Genomic DNA, 18092 nt, shown 5'->3' on the forward strand with positions numbered 1-18092 from the left:
TGGTATTTACTACTTGGCTTTATATGATAACTTCTCCAGCTCTGAGTAAAATAAAGATTATCACTCATAAGAACCAAGGAGAGAAGAGCACTTTTTACCTACTACCACCCTCAATATTCTTCCTCCAAACCAACAGGCATTTATCATGACTGGCCTGGAATACCATAGGAGGTTTGCCAGGAGATGTGAGCTCCTCAAAGGCAAGAATGATGGCATATTCATCTTTATATCCAAAGGCATTACAGCACCTGGTACATAGTAAGCACAAGCATGTTGAATGGATAAATGGATGAGATTATTAAAATAAATAAACTGTGCCCCTTTCCCACCAGAAGCTCCCAATTCTACAGTGGGGGGAAGAACACCATTACAAACAAATATATGGGAAGTGCTGTAACTAAGGGATCACCGAGGGCCACAGTTTGTCAATCCAGTTGAAAAAACAAACTAACAGATTGATATCAAGTGCTAAGGTGTTTAGAGCACCCTTTCTGGTAAGCAATTTGGGTAAATCTTTTAATTTAAAATATGTATTGGATATGACACCGAAAGCATAGATAACAAAAGAAAAAATAAGCAAATGAGACTACATCAAACAAAAAGCTTCTGCACCGCAAAAGAAAACAATCAACAAAATGAAAAGGCAATCTACGGAATGGCAGAAAATTTATAAAATACATATTAGATAAGGGAATTCATACAACTCAATTGCAAAAATAAAAATAAAAATAACCCAATTAAAAAAAAGCAAAGGACCTGAATAACATTGTTACAAAGAACACATATAAATAGCCAACGGGATTATGAAAAAGTGTTAAAACATCACTAATCAATGAAATGCAAAACAAAACGATCATAAGATATCACCTCATAGCTCTTATGATGGCTATTATCAAAAACAAGAGAGATAACAATTGTTTGCAAGGGTGTGCAGAAAAGAAAATGCTTGTGTACTGTTGGTAGGAATGTAAATTGATACAGCCATTAAGAAAAATAATATAGACATTCCTCAAAAAATTAAAAAACAGCTACATTATGATCCAGCAATTCTACTTCTGAATATATATCCAAAGCAAATGAAATCAATGTCGAAGACATGTCTGAACTCTGTTCACTGCAGCATTATTCACAATAGCCAAGATATGGAAACAACCTAAGCGTCAGATGAATGGATTCAGAAAACAGAGTGTATGTGTGTGTGTGTTTGTGTGTGTACAGACACACATACATATACACATACATACAAAAATATATGTACAATGAAATATTATTCAGCCATAAAAGGAAATCCTGCCATTTGTGAGACAGCAGAGACAACTCTGAAGAACATTATGCTAAGTGAAATAAGCCAGAAACAGAAAGACAAATACTGTATGATTTTACTTACATGGAATTCCACTTATATATGAAACTTTTAAAAAGTCAAAGTCATAGAAGCAGAGAGTAGAACAGTGGTTGCCAGGGCTTGGGGTGAGGGAAATGGGGAGATGTTGGTCAAAGAGTACAAACCTTCAGTTATAAGACGAATAAGTTCTGGGGACTCTAACACACAGTATGGTGACTATAGTTAATAATACTCTATTGTTTACTTAAAATTTGCTGAAAGAATGGATCTTCAGTGTCTTCACCACCCCCAACTCATACAAACGATAACTAAGTACAATACTTAATTGTTAATCAATTTGATTGTGGTCATTTCACAATGTATACATACATAAAACAATTACATTGTACACCTTGAATACATATAATTTATATTCAGCAATTATACTTCAATAAGGCTGAATAAAATGTTTTAAATAATATAATGTGTAAGACACCTGTTGACCCAGCAATCCCACTTCTCAGATGCTATTCTAGTTCTAAGTGTATACAAAGAGACTTATATATGGTTTTTTACTGCAACCATGTTTGTAATGGCAAGAAAACAACAACAACAACAAAACCCAAACAACTCCCTGAATTTCAACAGTGGATGAATGGCACACCCATAATACATACTAGCACACAGTACAAAACAATGTAGTTGATCCATGTGTGCTCACATTAAAAGAGGTTCAAGATTATTATTATTTTTTTTTTTTTTGAGACAGAATCTCACTCTGTCACCCAGGCTGGAGTGCAGTGGCGTGATCTCGGCTCACCACAAGCTCTGCCTCCCGGGTTCACGCCATTCTCCTGCCTCAGCCTCCAGAGGTTCAAGATTATTAAGTAACAAAAAATCATTTGGAGAACAATACCACATTCCCATTTATGAAAAATAAAACAATACATTTTTAGACATGTATATTTAAATCCATAGAAAATGGGCTACCACCCCACTAACAGAAAAATAATAAAAGCCACAAATATAATTTAAACTTTCTAGTAATCCATAAAAATGTAGAAAGTAAAATTAACCTTAATAACACATTTGAATACAATGTAGTCAAAATATTATCACTATATTAAACAATATAAGAAATTAATGAGATACTTTACATTGTTCATTCTAAGCGTTGAAGTCCAGAGCGTATTCTACATTTACAGCACATCTCAATTAAAACTACCCACATTTTAAATGCTCAATAGCCACATGTGGAAGTAGCTACCACAATGAGCAGTATAAATCTAGGAGAATACATTTCAAACTGCTAACAGTGGTTACTTCTGGAAAAGACAGTTTTTAAATCTTTTACATCAATAACTAACTCATACATTACTTATGTAATGATAAAACTATAACAATAAAAAAACAAGTAGTATGGGAATACAGATGGCTGAGCAAATAACACTGTCCCCAGGGTTGCTGAATATCTGGATCAAGGAAGGGAACCAGGGAAAAATAAAATTTAAAAATACCATTTACAATAGTGAGGATGCACACACACACATATACACACACACACACACACACACACACAAAACCTAAGGATAAAATTAAGAAATGATATGCAATAGTTCTACACTGAAAAGAATAAAACACTGTTGGAAGAAATTCTACAAGGCCTAAATTAATGGAAAAATATACCATGTTTATGGAATGTAAGATTAAAATATATTTATAGATTCAATGCTAACCCAGTCAAAATTCCAGCAAGATGTTTAAGCAGAGGAAAGGAGAACTGACAAGCTAATTCTAAGACATACATATATGTAAAGAACCTGAAATATCTTCAGCAATCTTGAAGTAGAACAAAGCTACAAAAATTACATTATCAAGTATCCAGACTCATTAAAAAGCTATAATAACTAAGAAATTTACTATTGTCATAAAGATAGACAAAATTATTAACAGAGCAGAGTCTTTATATGTATACCTTATATCTTACCTACGACAAAAGTAACATGCAGTACAGTCTCATGAATATAGAGTGCTGGGTCAATTGGATATCCATGTGGAGAAAAAACATGAACTTTAATTTCTACCTCAATGCAAACAAGTTAATTCCAAGTGGCAGTAAATCTAAATGCAATGACCTTGGGATATACAAACATTTTCTTAAACAAGTTACAAAAGGCCCTAACTAATAAACAAAAGTACTGATAAATTGGACTTAACTAACATTTAATATGATATTAGGTAGAGAAGATGAGAATTGAGAAAGAGAGCTTCAATGTAGCAGAAATGACAACTAAACCTGAAAAAGGAAAATGTTGCTAAGGAGTCAAAGATGAGGCCTTCTATGCAAAGAGACCAGAAAGAGCAAAGGTACAGAAGGGTAAAAGCAGAAGGCCAGTAGACTTGCATAAACAGATTAACAGGTGTACAATATACAGAGTAGTTGAAGAAAAGTAATAAGAAAAGGTTATGAAGGGGTTTGGACTTTATCTTGGAGGGAAAAGGAAGGTGTCAAAGGCTAAATTTAAGCAGGCTTTTTCTGATGATGTAATTCATGATCAGAATTGAATTTTAGAAGGATAACTCAAAGAGCTTATAAAAGATGGACTAGATCAAGAAGAAACTAGAATCAGGACAGGGTTAAAACAGGGCTTCATAAATTAGAATATTTATACACCCCAGTGTGACAAGAGGTATGCAAAGCTATCTAATAAAATCTACAGCACTTTTTCAAGGAGTATCTTGTTTACTTGAATATTTAGGGAAAAACAACTTCACACTAAAACAAACACTGATATAATGTAGTCATATGCAATATTCATATGAGTAAATAATGATGACAATAACATCAATAATAACAATAGCATCCCTTTTGCATCCTAATTATGTCTAAGGCACTATCCTCATCAAGCACTTTATATGAACTAATTTAATTCTCACAACAATAAGCAAAATAGATCACTTTTTGATCTAAGCAAAATAGCAATAAGCAAAAAATAGATCTAAGCAAAAAATAGCAATAAGCAAAAAACAGATCTAAGCAATAAGCAAAATAGATCACTATTAGAATCACTTCCTCCATTAAACTACACATACAGAGTTATGTGCTCAGATGTGTGTTTCCATATACCTTTTTCTTTTTACTTTTTAAATTTTGTAATTAAGGTTTAACAACTCTTTACATTGCTGATGATATAACTTGGTATAACCACTTTGGAAAACTGGCAAAAACTTCCTAAATCTAAACATCATATGTATGACCAAATACCTAACAGAAATAAGTGCTGATGCTCATCAAAAGATATTCACAAAAATTTTATAGCAGCATTTTTATAACAGCCCCAAACTGGAAACAACTCATGATTCCATCAGTACACTTAAAAGAGTTATACGGGCTGGGCGCGGTGGCTCATGCCTGTAATCCCAGCACTTTGGGAGGCTGAGGCAGGCGGATCACGAGGTCAGGATATCAAGACCATCCTGGCTAACTAACACAGTGAAACCTCGTCTCCACTAAAAAATACAAAAAAAAAAAAAATAGCCAGGCGTGGTGGCGGGTGCCTGTAGTCCCAGCTACTCGGGAGGCTGAGGCAGGAGAATGGCTTGAACCCAGAAGGCGGAGCTTGCAGTGAGCCGACATCACACTACTGCACTACAGCCTGGGCGACAGAGTGAGACTCCGTTTCAAAAAAAAAAAAAAAAAAAGCTATATAATTTTTAGGTCACATGGTAATAAATGGCAGAGCCAAAATTCAAGCCCAAGTTTGTTGAATATCTAATTTCACACTCTCAACCACTATCCTATATTGGAAAGAAATTATCTACTCACGGCAGCAGCTTCAGACTTTGCTCATAGGCCCAAGTAGTATACATCCTTTCTCCTCCACTTGCATAAGAATATCTATTAAAAGCTGTGAAAAGTTCTTAGAGGAGGGTACTGCAACAGTCTAGGTAAAAGAGATGGGAGGAGGCAGGAAAGAGATTTCTAATACAGAAGAAGAGAATCGAGTAACTAAGCAAATATGAGAGTGAGGGGAGGAGGTAGTTTGGGCAACAGGACAGTGGTGAATGCAGAAATAGGCACAGATTGAGGGCTCAGTCAACAGAGTTGAAGGTATTTATCCAGGAGGCAGGTGGGTAGAGAGTATGAAGCTCAAGAGACAAATTAGACTGATAAAAAATACTTTGGAGTTACCAGCATATTTGTATATCAGATTTCCTGAATAGAGAACACTATCTCTAATCCTATGTAATTTATGTACTCTTCTGACAATTCATATTAACTCATAGGAAGGCCTCTGTGGGCAATTAAAATTAATTTTGAAACCATTAAAGTAGACAGAAAGTTAGTCAGAATAAAAAAATCCTGTGGAGAAGATACCACCTCCCCTATTAAGTATCTGAGAGCAACAGTAGAAAAGAAAACCTATTAAGCTATGCATTGGTGTGCCTGTAGTCCCAGCCACTCAGGGGGCTGAGGCAGGAGGACAGGAGTTTAAGGCCACAGTGCACTATGATCACACTTGTGAACAGCCACTGCACTACAGCCTGAGCAATGTAGCAAGACCTCTGTCTTTAAAAAACAATAAAATTTAAAAAAAATTTTTTTTTGGCCAAGCACAGTGGCTCATGCCTGTAATTCCAACACTTTGGGAGGCCGAGGCGGGTGGATCATCTGAGATCAGGAGTTCGAGACCAGCCTGGCCAAAACAGTGAAACCCCATCTCTACTAAAAATAAAAATTAGCTGGGCGTGGTGGTGCGCAACTGTAATCCCAGCTACTTGGGAGGCTGAGGCAGGAGAATCGCTTGAACCTGGGAGATAGAGGTTGCAGTGAGCCGAGATCGCGCCATTGCACTCCAGCCTAGGCGACGGAGCGAGACCCCATCTCAAAAAAAAAAAATTGTTTTTTAAAGAAAACCTATTGCTTTTTAAAGGTAGGCAGACAAACTACTTTCAGGCTGCTATCTAGCTACTTTGGAAAATCCTAAAACTTATTATAGCCAAAGATGCATGAGGTAGAAAGATGCAGTTTAGTATCCTTCCCACGCATAGCATTTACAGTATTAATTTTTGCTTCAAAAGGAAGTTTACTGTATTTTACTTCACTATCAAAATGATGCAAAAGGGCAAACAAGGTATAATATAGGATCACAGGTACAATGTAAGAATAGGATAATCATAAAATCTGTATTGCCTGAACTTATAAAAAACTTATATAAAACTTATATAAAATTGAAGATGGTAAGACTGCTGCTTGGGAGTGTTCTAAAAGATCTAATTAGTGCAATAATTAAGAGGAAAAAATAGGAGTGTAACATAAGAACAGAGATGTACAAAATTATCATTATCTTCAAATAATTTGTATTACAAGAGAATCAACAAAAAATTATGCACTAATATAATTTTCATATGATAATTTTCATGACAAAACATGCAAGATGAACACCCTTCCTACATACCATCAAAAATTATTTTTTTAAAAAATCACAATGAGGGCCTGGCGTGGTCGCTCATGCCTATAATCCCAGCACTTTGGGAGGCCAAGGTGAGGGAATTGCTTGAGCCAGGACTTCGAGACCAACCTAGACAACATAGTGAGACCTTGCTCTACAAAAATTTTTTTCAAATTAGCCAGGCATGGTGGCATGCGCCCGTAGTCTCAGCTACTTGGGAGGGAGGATCAATTGAGACCAGGAGGTCAAGGCTGCAGTGAGCCATGATTGTACCACTGCACTCCAGCCTGAGTGACCCTGTCTCAAAACACACACACACACACACACAATGAAAAAATATCTCATTTCCAATAAGATACATGAAGTGTATAGGAAAAGAAAATCTCCCTAAAAGTGTAGATCAGTGAGGGGACATGTAAGAATAAATGGAGAGACAGACCAGGCAACTAAATGGAAGACTAACTATTGAAAATACATCAATTTATTCATAAGTAATATGTAAATTCAATACAATTCCAATAGACACCCCAATGAATGATTCTCTAAAATCTAACAAAATGATTTTAAAGTTCATTTATGGGGCAAGGGGACAAGAATATCCTAGACATTAAAAAAAAAGAATAATGGTATAGGACTTCTCTAGCAAATACAATGTATTATAGGGCAATAATAATTAAACCTGTGTGTTATTCGAACACAAAGTGCCTAACAGCTCAGTGGGATGACACAGCAATGCCCAGAATCAGACCAATACAAAATAACCAATACCACTATAGAAGAAAACAGGTTAAGAGTATTAAAGTTCTTTATAAAGGAAATATAAACATAAAGCTCTTTATAAAAGAAATTTTAAAAAACAGTTGACCCAAGTAGTGATCAAAGAAATGCAAATTAAAACAATAAGATATTACCTTTTTCTTAACCTATTAAATTGACTTTTGGTTTTAATATTAATGTCCAGTGTTGGCCAGGGCAGGGAAATGAAACCTCTGATACATTGCTGATAGGCCTGAAACAGATGCAGCTTTCCTGGGAGCAATCAGTAATAAGTATAAGAAGCCTTACTATGTTTATTCCAAACCAGCCCACTTCTAATAATTTAACTAAAGGAATGATAAAAGATGTGTTTAAAGATTTACCTACAAGGATATTTTTCCAGATTTTATAATACCAAAACTTTTGAAACAACCTAAATATATAACAGTAAGAAAATAGATGAAATGAATTAAGAGAAAGTCATAAGAATTTCAGTAGAACACTTAATAAAATGAAGAAATGTGTTATAAGTGGAAAAACATAAGTGCAAAAAATTATAAAACAGCACTCCAAGAGGATTTCCATTTTGGTTTCAATAAATATAAACAATTATAATTACAAATATGACTAAAAGAGCATACCAAAAATATTAACAGTATGATAGGCTTATAATTAGTTATTTTCATGCAATTGTTATGTAATTGGATAAAACTAATAAATATTAACTTTTTTTTTTTTTTTTTTGGAGACAGGGTCTCTCTCTCTCTTGCCCAGACTGGAATACAGTGGTGTGAACTTGGCCCACTGCAACCTTGGCTTCCCGGGCTCAAGCAATCCTCTCACCTCAGCCTCCTGAGTAGCTGGGATTACAGGCATGTGTCACCACACCCAACTAATTTCTGTATTTTTTGCAGAGACGGGGTTTCACTATGTTGCCCAAGCTGGTCTCAAATTACTGGGCTCCAGTAATCTGCCCACCTCGGCCTCCAACTCCTGGGCTCAAGCAATCCGCCCACCTTGGCCTCCCAAAGAGCTGGGATTATAGGCATGAGCCACTGTACCCAACACTATACTAACTTTTATGAAAAACAAGATTCTGTGACTATATTGAATAGGACTGTGGTAAATATCTGGTTTTTGCTAAAGCCATGAACTCTCTTATCACTCAGCAAAACATGACTGATACGCTAACCAGAGCTTAGGATCACATTCCAAGTTTCACCTGTTTCACAAAGCTTCCTCAAGTTTATATCAGTCTCTGCCCCTCTAGAATTCCAGAATTTCAGCAGTGATTAAGACAGCATTCATCATTTATTGCTGAAACAATGTTTTAATATTTTCATGTATTAAAGCTTGCCTCAAAAAGAAAGTAAGTCCCTCAAAGGGAGTAACCCCACACCACACTACCCAGACCTTGAACCCTAAGCACAGTATTAGGTGCCTTATGAGAAGACATCACACCTAACTGAATTAAATCTCAGAATGGCCAACTAAAACCCTGAACCTAGATAAAATACATATTGCTGAAATAGTTCCCTTTAGATATTTTGTACATTCCTGTAAGTTCTAAACCAATATTAACTCCAGTCTTAACAATTGGTGGCTGGTTTCAGGGATACAGGGATAAAGATTTCCAGTAAAACATGGGCAGGTAAGAAGCAGCACTCAAAAACAACCTTAAAAATTAAAGAAATGCTCTTGTTCACTGCAGCATTATTCACAATAACCAAGATATGGAAACAACCTAAGTATCTATCAAGAAATGAAAGTGTAAAGGAGTTATAGCTCACACACACAGACACAAACATATATTGGAATGTTATTCAGACTTAAAAAAGAAGGAAATCCTGACATTTGCAACAACATGAATGAACTTGGAGAATATCATGTTAAGTGAAATAGGCCAGACACAGAAAGAAAATTACTACATGATCTCACTTATATATGGAGTCTAAAATAGCTGAATTCATGCAAGCAGAGCATGGACAGAATGGTGGTTACCAGCGGGGGTTGAGGGAGAGGAATGGGGAAATGTTGGTTAAAGGGTATACAGTTTCAGTTATGTAGGATAAATAAGTTCTAGAGCTCTAATGTATACCAGGAAGCTACAGTTAATAAATCATATTGTATACTTAAAATTTGCTAAAAGATTAGATCTGAAATGTTCCCCCCACCCAACAGAAAGTTAAAAAGAATTACTGAATGCATACTATGTATCAGATACAGGAAATAAATTTATGAATAAAAAACTAAGAAAAATACATTAATTTCTCATGAAAATGAATGGTACTTTATAATTCCAGAAGCAAACACAATAGAAGAAACACAGTAGGAAAAGGGAAAATTCCATAGGTCAGTCAAGGAATCAGATAAACATGCTTGAGCAACATCAAGCAGGAGCATGGGCTAAACAGGAGGAACAACTCAGGAGGCCTCTGCAATAGTTGAGCTATCTATGGCTGACAACCCAAATGGGCCACTGTGAAAAGGGAATGGCCAGAAGAGGTTGATTATTAAACTCTTAATAATCAGAAACTTTGAGGAGAATATTATTAAGCTTAGAAAAGGAATGTGGTAGCTGGACATACTCTCCTCACATAAGGGAAAAAAGAAATTCTCCTCAGTGGGAATTTTAAATCAGCCCTGGAGTCTATTACTTATACATAAGGAGAATATCCCAATAGGCAGGCTTGTGCTACTGCAGTAGCGGCTATGCAAAGGGCAATTTTGGAAGGGCTTAGTTAGAAGTGACTGTGGTAGGTGGCAAACCTAAGATGTGTAGGTTTGGGGAAGGAATGGGTACCAGTATTACTTCAGGGTCCCTTCTATCCTCATAATTCAATGATTTCTTAATAACATATTGTACAGCAGAGGTTATAAAACATGACATAAATGACACTATTGAGAAGAGGGAAGGCAGAAAAATCTCATTCCTCCTGTTTAACATCTATAATATAACATCTATGATATCATAGAGAATGTCCTACAATGATATTTCTTTACCATTATGATTCAGATATCTTAAAAGTCTTTCTACCCTTTGTAGTAATTGGGCTAATACATACACCTTGAAGGTTAGGAAAAAAGAGTATAAATGCAGCTCTTGCCTTTTTTTTTTTTTTTCTTTTCCCCCAAGATGGAGTCTTGCTCTGTCACCCAGGCTGGAGTGCAGTGGCGCAATCTCAGCTCATTGCAACCTCCACTTCCCGGGTTGAGGCAATTCTCCTGCCTCAGCCTCCCAAGTAGCTGGGATTACAGGCACCCACCACCACGCCCGGCTAATTTTTGTATTTTAAGTAGAGACGGGGTTTCACCATGTTGGCCAGGCTGGTCTTCAACTCCTGACCTCATGATCCGCCTGCCTCAGCCTCCCGAAGTGCTGGGATTACAGGCGTCAGCCACCGTGCCTGACCAGCTCTTGACATATTTATAGCAATCTGTCCCTTCACTAAATGGACCTATCTGGGCAACTATGCTGTTTTAGTTCTTAAACCTGGCTCTCACTTCTTAATGCCATTAGTATATCTGTCTCTAGGAGTCTGATCTCTCATTTCACTCCCTGAACATCAAGAAATCAGATCATCTGGCTTATAAGAATTGTTTGTAATGTTAGTTATTTGGGCAATAACAAAAGTGTTCAGGTAACTCTCTAGAGAATAAAATTGCCCAAAGTCCATGGCCCTTCAATAGTCTGTTTTGGTGGCTTTCAAAGGCTTTTCTTCCCCAATTCCTTCCTAGTGCCTGACCATGTTCCTGAGACACGTAGTTGCTGGATCATTTAAACAATATAATTAATCTTTATAAGGTCCCATAGTAGAATTCTTAGATGTAAACATGACTAAACATATTTCTCAACACATAGATTGATTTATAAACTTATTGTTGCCTCTGCTATTAACCTTCTCTTCCCTATTAATAATATTATAATAAAAGCTATCATTTATGGAATTCCTTTGTGGAATGCCATTATGGAAATCCTGGCACCATGCTGGGCACTTTACATATATTATTTATAATCCTACCACAACTGTGTTTGGAATAAATAGAATAATGATTTCCTGAATAAGAAAACGGAGGAAAAAAAGAAGAGTTAAGTTATAACTACCCCCAAGATCCCACAGCCAGGAAGTACTGCAGCTGGGATTTAAATCTGGGCCTATCTGACACCAACCTCACCTTCTTTCCACTCTGCAGACAGTCTCTAATCATGTTACATCTACTGAATATTAACTCTTTGAGCATATTATAGTTCATCTCTTTAATAAAGACTATGATGATGTTTCTTTACCAGTATGATTCAGATATCTCAATCAAACTCAGTATGCTCCTGAGTTGAAAATCCACCAAAGCAACAATGTAAAGAGTTTGCGGTAATAATATCTGATCTAAAAAAACAATGTTTGCTTTTTACAATTTAATGAGTATGGCATAATGACATAGCTTTTTTCTAATTTTACATAAACTTATGCACATTTGAACATAATAAGAACAAAGCATCTGACAAAGCTGTTAGATCATGAGATCAAGAACAAAGTCTTATCTATTTCTATATATCCAAGGACTATGCTTGGATATATAGAACACTCAATTGTTGATGAAAAACAGAATCAGTAAGTCTCAAGTAATACTTTCTTCTGAAAGTAATATTTTAAGATACCTGAAACAGTTTGTTTTTTAACAGAAAATAGAGCTCCACATTTCCAAAAGAAAAAAAAATGTTTTTGGTCTGCAGATAAACTTCCTACCTCTCGATCTTTGAGTTTCATGGCGAGTACCAACTGATGCCTGTGGTTAGTGAGAGCCTCCCGGTAATTTCCTTTGGAGAAGAATGCAGAGCCCAGATTCCCATGAGCTCGGCATTCTCCTGTCTGGTCACCTGGATTGAATTGAGAAAAAAAAAAAGATAAAATTTCTCTAAGTTATAATGTTATTTATAACATATAATGGTCATCTTAATTTAAGAGCCACAGATTTATTAGCTAAGATTTCACTTATCTTCTTTTAGAAAAGTATTTGTTTCTTCCACAAGACCCTATGTGGGGAGTTACTGTCCTAGAATTTAAATCTCTGGATAACAACTGCTATTATTGTCATAACATACAACTGCAGACAGGGACTTAGGTGTCTTGGAAACAAAAGGTTAAAGACCTTAACACAAACTAGCTGCTGTTTGAGTCCTCATTGCCCTGCTAATGACCTTTGATTCTAAACAACCATCAGCTTGTTGGTTCAGTCATTTGACTCCAAATCTACAAAAAAAAATCTTTACAAGTATGCTGGTGGTAGATGCACCATATCCCTTCTCTTACTCCAATCCTGTAAGTCCTTGAATAATCACCATAATGACCATCATAATCATAAGCCATACTTATTTTACAAATGAGAAAACTGGGTCACAGAGAGGTTAAGAAACTTGCCCCAAGTCACACAGCTAGTAAGTGGCAGAGCCAGGATTCTAAACCCAGTAGTCAGGCTCCACAGTATACACTCTTAACCTCTATACTATACTATCTCCTTCAACAAAATGATGATGCATCCTAATGAAGGAAAAAATTAAAACTAAGATGAAAGATTCACCCAACAATGTTATCATTTGACATATTTTGTAAGCCCAAATCTCTGAAGAGGGCAATGAGTATGTTATTCCACATCTCTCGGCCTTTTGGGAGTGCTGGCACCTTGTTATATGAGAAAACTGTAAAGACCTGAATAGTCTAAAACAGAGAATGTTCTAGAGGCACTCACTTTTTTTTTCTTTGTTTTATTTTTTGTTTAAGAGACAGGGTTTTGCTCTGTTGCCCAGGTTGGAGTGCAGTAGCATCATCATAGCTAAGTGTAACCTTGAATGCCTGGGCTCAAGCAATCCTCCCACCTCGGCCTCCAGAGTAGCTAAGACACAGGTACACCACACCCAGCTTTTTTTTTTTTTTTTTTTTTTTTTAGAAACAGGGTCTCACTATGTTGCCCATGGTGGTCTCAAATTCCTGGCCTTAAGCAATCCTCCCAAAGCACTGGGATTACAAGTGTGAGCAACCAGGCCACCACTTTTCATTGCACATTATTCTCATTCATGTCATGTTACTCAGCTTTCTTTGTTCCCTTTCTGCACTGAAATAGAGAAGCATCACTCTACCTAAGGTCTTGGCTACATCCAAGTCCTGCTGCATATATCCGGTGCTCTTCTCTGTATTTCCAAGAGACCAGTAAGCACTGCTCAGGGCAGAGAAAACAGAACCTCTCAGTTTGAGGCTGCAGGTGCCAATCTTCAGTGCGGCTTCTAAGACAACCACAGAGGCCCCATGATGGCCAGCTGTCAGGAGTTCCTGCCCAACCACAGACACGACCACAAAGGGACTCTTGTCCAGTTTCATTTTCTGAAGCTGCTGATAAGTGGGCTCGAGGGAGTCTGAAAATAAACAACAATAACAGCAACATAATAGGAGAATGTAGGATGATACAAAAACAATCTTTTCTAATATGCTCTAGAAGCAAACGTTTATCGTATCTTTTGTGGCTTATTTCAAGTATAAACTCTTCAACCTTTATTCTAGCACCACCCTAACTGTCCACTTATCTCTTTGACTAGTATCACAAACCCCAGTCCAGTAATTTCCTTCTCCTCACTTTTGCATGTATATGTCTTATCCTTTCTTTTGGCCATTGTGATCATCATGTGCCACTTTCCCTGAATAGTTCCCTCTCTTCTGTCCTGTTCCCCTCTCAAAATATTACAGGCACATCCCTCAAGTCCTACTTGTACTGGGAATATCCCCAGGCCCTCCTCTGGCATACATTAATCTGTGTATCCAAACTTGTGCTGCATTTTAATAGTATTGCACAGTTTGGTCATTAACTATTTTAGAATTGTTCTACACATATTAATTTTTTAAATATTTTTCCAGCTAAATCTAAAGACTGCTATAGGACTACCGTAACTCCATAGCAAGTGGCACAATGTGGATACTCAGAAAACTCATCATGAATACAGGTGAAAGTCCCTAACATGTCTGGCATTTGATAAGAGGTTTGTTTGTGACAGGTCTTGCTCCGTCACCCAGGCTGGAGTGCAGTGGCATAATCGTGGCTCACTGCAGGCTCAACCTTCTAGACTCAAGTAAATCCTTCCACCTCAGCCTCCCAAGTAGCTAGGACCACAGGCACACACCATCGTCTGTGGCTAATTTTCAAAAAATTTTTGTAGAGATGAGGTCTCATTACATTGTCAGGCTGGTGTCAAACTCCTCGGCTCAAGCGATCCTCCTACCTCGACCTCCCAAAGTGCTGAGATTACTGGTGTGAGTTACCACGCCCAGGCTGATAAACTTGAATCTGAATGACAGATTAATAAACCCTGTCCATATTTCTTCCTAGAAGATGTAATAAAAGCTCTCCCAACAAAACCCTTGTCATTCTCACTGGTAACCCAGTATCCACTGCTGCTTCTGAGACCAGTAGCCCCCGACTAGAAGAATATTATGCATTTTTGTTGTGGTCATAAATGAAACCATAAAGAAATCATCTGAATTTGTTTATTAAGATGGAAGATAAAATTAATGTTGGTCTCATTTTATTTTCATATGGTATTAAAAGAACATAGATGGGGTCAGTAAGCCACAGGAGATTTTTTTCCCATTTGAAGCTAAGTTTGAATGTAGATAAGCTCCAAGCTCCTTCTCCCAACTCTTTTCTTCTTTAAAGACAACTGCAGAGGTATTAATGATAGCCCTACAACGAGATGGCATTTAAAAAGCATTTATTATTAGCTTTCCTGAAAAACTATTTCACATTAGTTTTTCCACTATGCACATGTAAAAAAAAAAAAAAAAAAACTATAAAAGGGGCGGTCTCTTTAAATCTTGAGTCTCCTAGCCAACAGCACTGCATTAAAATGTAATTTTTACAATTTATGACTTTGAATCTAAAGTCCCCACTAAAAAGCTCTTGTCTGAATCAACAATGCCACAGAAATCTTGAAACCTGGAAACCTGGAAACCTGCGGGTGCCTAAAGCATTTTTTTCCTTCAATCAGATCACTAACAGAGAACAAAGAACATTTTTACATCTGTCATGATTCAAGCCGTGCAGAGTGCTGGTAAACACTAGCTAACCAATGGGGTTAAGTACAGGCACAAGAACCCAGGAATTGCTAGAATACAAAAGCACAATACCATAATGAAATACTGTGAGCAGAATTTTGGTGGTGTCTGCTGATGAGTTTGGCAGTCAATGTTGATTACATCAGCATCCCACTGGCCAATTAGCAGAAACAAAAATAACAGAATTTTAGAGTTGAAAAGACTTTTAAAATATGCTCTCTTAGAAATGAAGAATCTGAGTATTTAAGTGACTTACCCGAAGTTGGAAAGCTTGGGACATAACCAAGATAAGAACACACTGCAGGGCTCTAAGCCCAGGTTCTATGACATCACACCAGGCAAGATTCTTAGTTGCTAGCAACATCACCAATCTTGGCTGCTTGTAAGCAGAAAAGAAACACACTGGTGCTGGAGAGGATGTGGAGAAATAGGAACACTTTTACACTGTTGGTGGGACTGTAAACTAGTTCAACCCTTGTGGAAGTCAGTGTGGCGATTCCTCAGGGATCTAGAACTAGAAATTCCATTTGACCCAGCCATCCCATTACTGGGTATATACCCAAAGGACTATAAATCATGCTGCTATAAAGACACATGCACACGTATGTTTATTACCGCATTATTCACGATAGCAAAGACTTGGAACCAACCCAAATGTCCAACAATGATAGACTGGATTAAGAAAATGTGGCACATATACACCATGGAATACTATGTAGCCATAAAAAATGATGAGTTCATGTCCTTTGTAGGGACATGGATGAAACTGGAAATCATCATTCTCAGTAAACTATCGCAAGAACAAAAAACCAAACACCGCATATTCTCACTCATAGGTGGGAATTGAACAATGAGAACACATGGACACAGGAAGGGGAACATCACACTTCGGGGACTGTTGTGGGGTGGGGGGAGGGGGGAGGAATAGCATTGGGAGATATACCTAATGCTAGATGACGAGTTAGTGGGTGCAGTGTACCAGCATGGCACATGTATACATATGTAACTTACCTGCACATTGCGCACATGTACCATAAAACCTAAAGTATAATAATAATAATAATAATAAATTTTAAAAATCTTAAAAAATAAATAAATAAATAAATAAATAAAAATAAAAATAAAAATAGCTGGTCAAAAAAAAAAAAAAAAAAAAAAAGAAACACACTGACTGACTACTGGGAAAGGTGGAAAACCAGGCCTCCAAACCCTCAGTCAAAATCATACCACAAAATCTGCCTGGTGAAGGCAACATAACCATTGCAACCAAACACAGGACACCACAGTTTACCATGCTCCTTCCCACACCACCTCACTGAATGCCACCCTTGGAAAATGAGTGTCACCATTGCCACCTCCACCACCAGAACAAATTCTGTGCTATCCTTTCTTCTTTGAACCTTTAGCTTCTGATTCAAGGATGGGGTCCCAGCTGCTAGGGAGAATGGGAAAATTAGGATCTGATGCTTTCAGCTTTTATTATAGACGGCAGAAGCAGAAGTGTATGATGGAGAATGCCCTAAACTGACAGCCCAAATTGACAGATAGCTAGCAAAGACACTATGCTTTACTTGGTGATATCTTTTCCCATAGCAACCACAGCTAAGTTAGAGAAATAATCATCTAATTGAGCCTCTAAAATTCTACAACAATGGTAGAAAGAAGAGTGAACATTGCCACAGAAAGAAATATCTGGAAGATTCCCAAAAGAGAAAGAAATCTTTAATTGTACACATTTTCACTAGAGGAAAATGAAACTGATGAAAGAGAAGTAAAAGATAAAATTTCCCTTCTCGGTATATAGGAAATACACTTCAAAAGATAAATTATAATGCAAAGATCAATGCAAGGATAATATACAAAACATGCTATAAGAGTTTGGAAAAGGGAGGGATTATCAGGGGCAACTGGAAAGCTTCATGGAAGCACGAATTGATCTCTTGAAAAAAGAGTAGGGCTTAGACAAGTCTTTGCTATTTTCTGAGAGTAGAAGGCATTTTATGCAGAAGATTTGTCCTAACAGAAGTGCCAGAGAAGATAGATACATGAAATGACAGGGATTGCTGAATAGGCCAGCTTGAACTGACCAAAGAATACTTGTAGGGAAGGAAGTTGATGTGAAATAATGGGGAAAACACTGAGCTAAATACATACAGACACCTGTATTTAAAAGTCACATAGCCTCAGTCTCTCACTTGGTCAAATGTGTAGGTTGAAACTGGTGATTGTTACACAAATCTATTCATGTATATATGTATGTCAATGTGTACAGATATACACACACAAAAGTCCATTTCACTGTATATAAATTTAAAAATTTTTTACTATCAAATTTCTCTGCTTGGGTTGTAATTATGTCTCATTGGTCCACAACCACAATCAAAAGCTCTAGATATACAAGCGGTAAGATAAGTTTTCTAAATGTTTAGGTGATCACTACAATTATTTCCAACTCTATTATTC

At 36.9% G+C, this 18092-nt stretch overlaps 1 protein-coding gene across 4 annotated transcripts in view; it reads right to left on the reverse strand.

Moving 5' to 3' along the window:
- The window catches only part of TTC28 (tetratricopeptide repeat domain 28), a 740175-nt gene that overhangs the window by 320696 nt on the left and 401387 nt on the right, over window positions 1–18092 (reverse strand). For all 4 annotated transcript variants that reach the window (XM_054470478.2, XM_054470479.2, XM_054470481.2 and 1 more), the window contains 2 exons: window positions 13667–13939; window positions 12279–12409 (listed from right to left, as the gene is read on the reverse strand). In XM_054470478.2, the coding sequence (XP_054326453.2) occupies window positions 12279–12409; window positions 13667–13939 (404 nt within the window). The remainder of the gene's footprint in view (window positions 1–12278; window positions 12410–13666; window positions 13940–18092) is intronic.

This window comes from Pongo pygmaeus, chromosome 23, assembly GCF_028885625.2.
Source record: "Pongo pygmaeus isolate AG05252 chromosome 23, NHGRI_mPonPyg2-v2.0_pri, whole genome shotgun sequence".
NCBI lineage: Eukaryota > Metazoa > Chordata > Mammalia > Primates > Hominidae > Pongo > Pongo pygmaeus.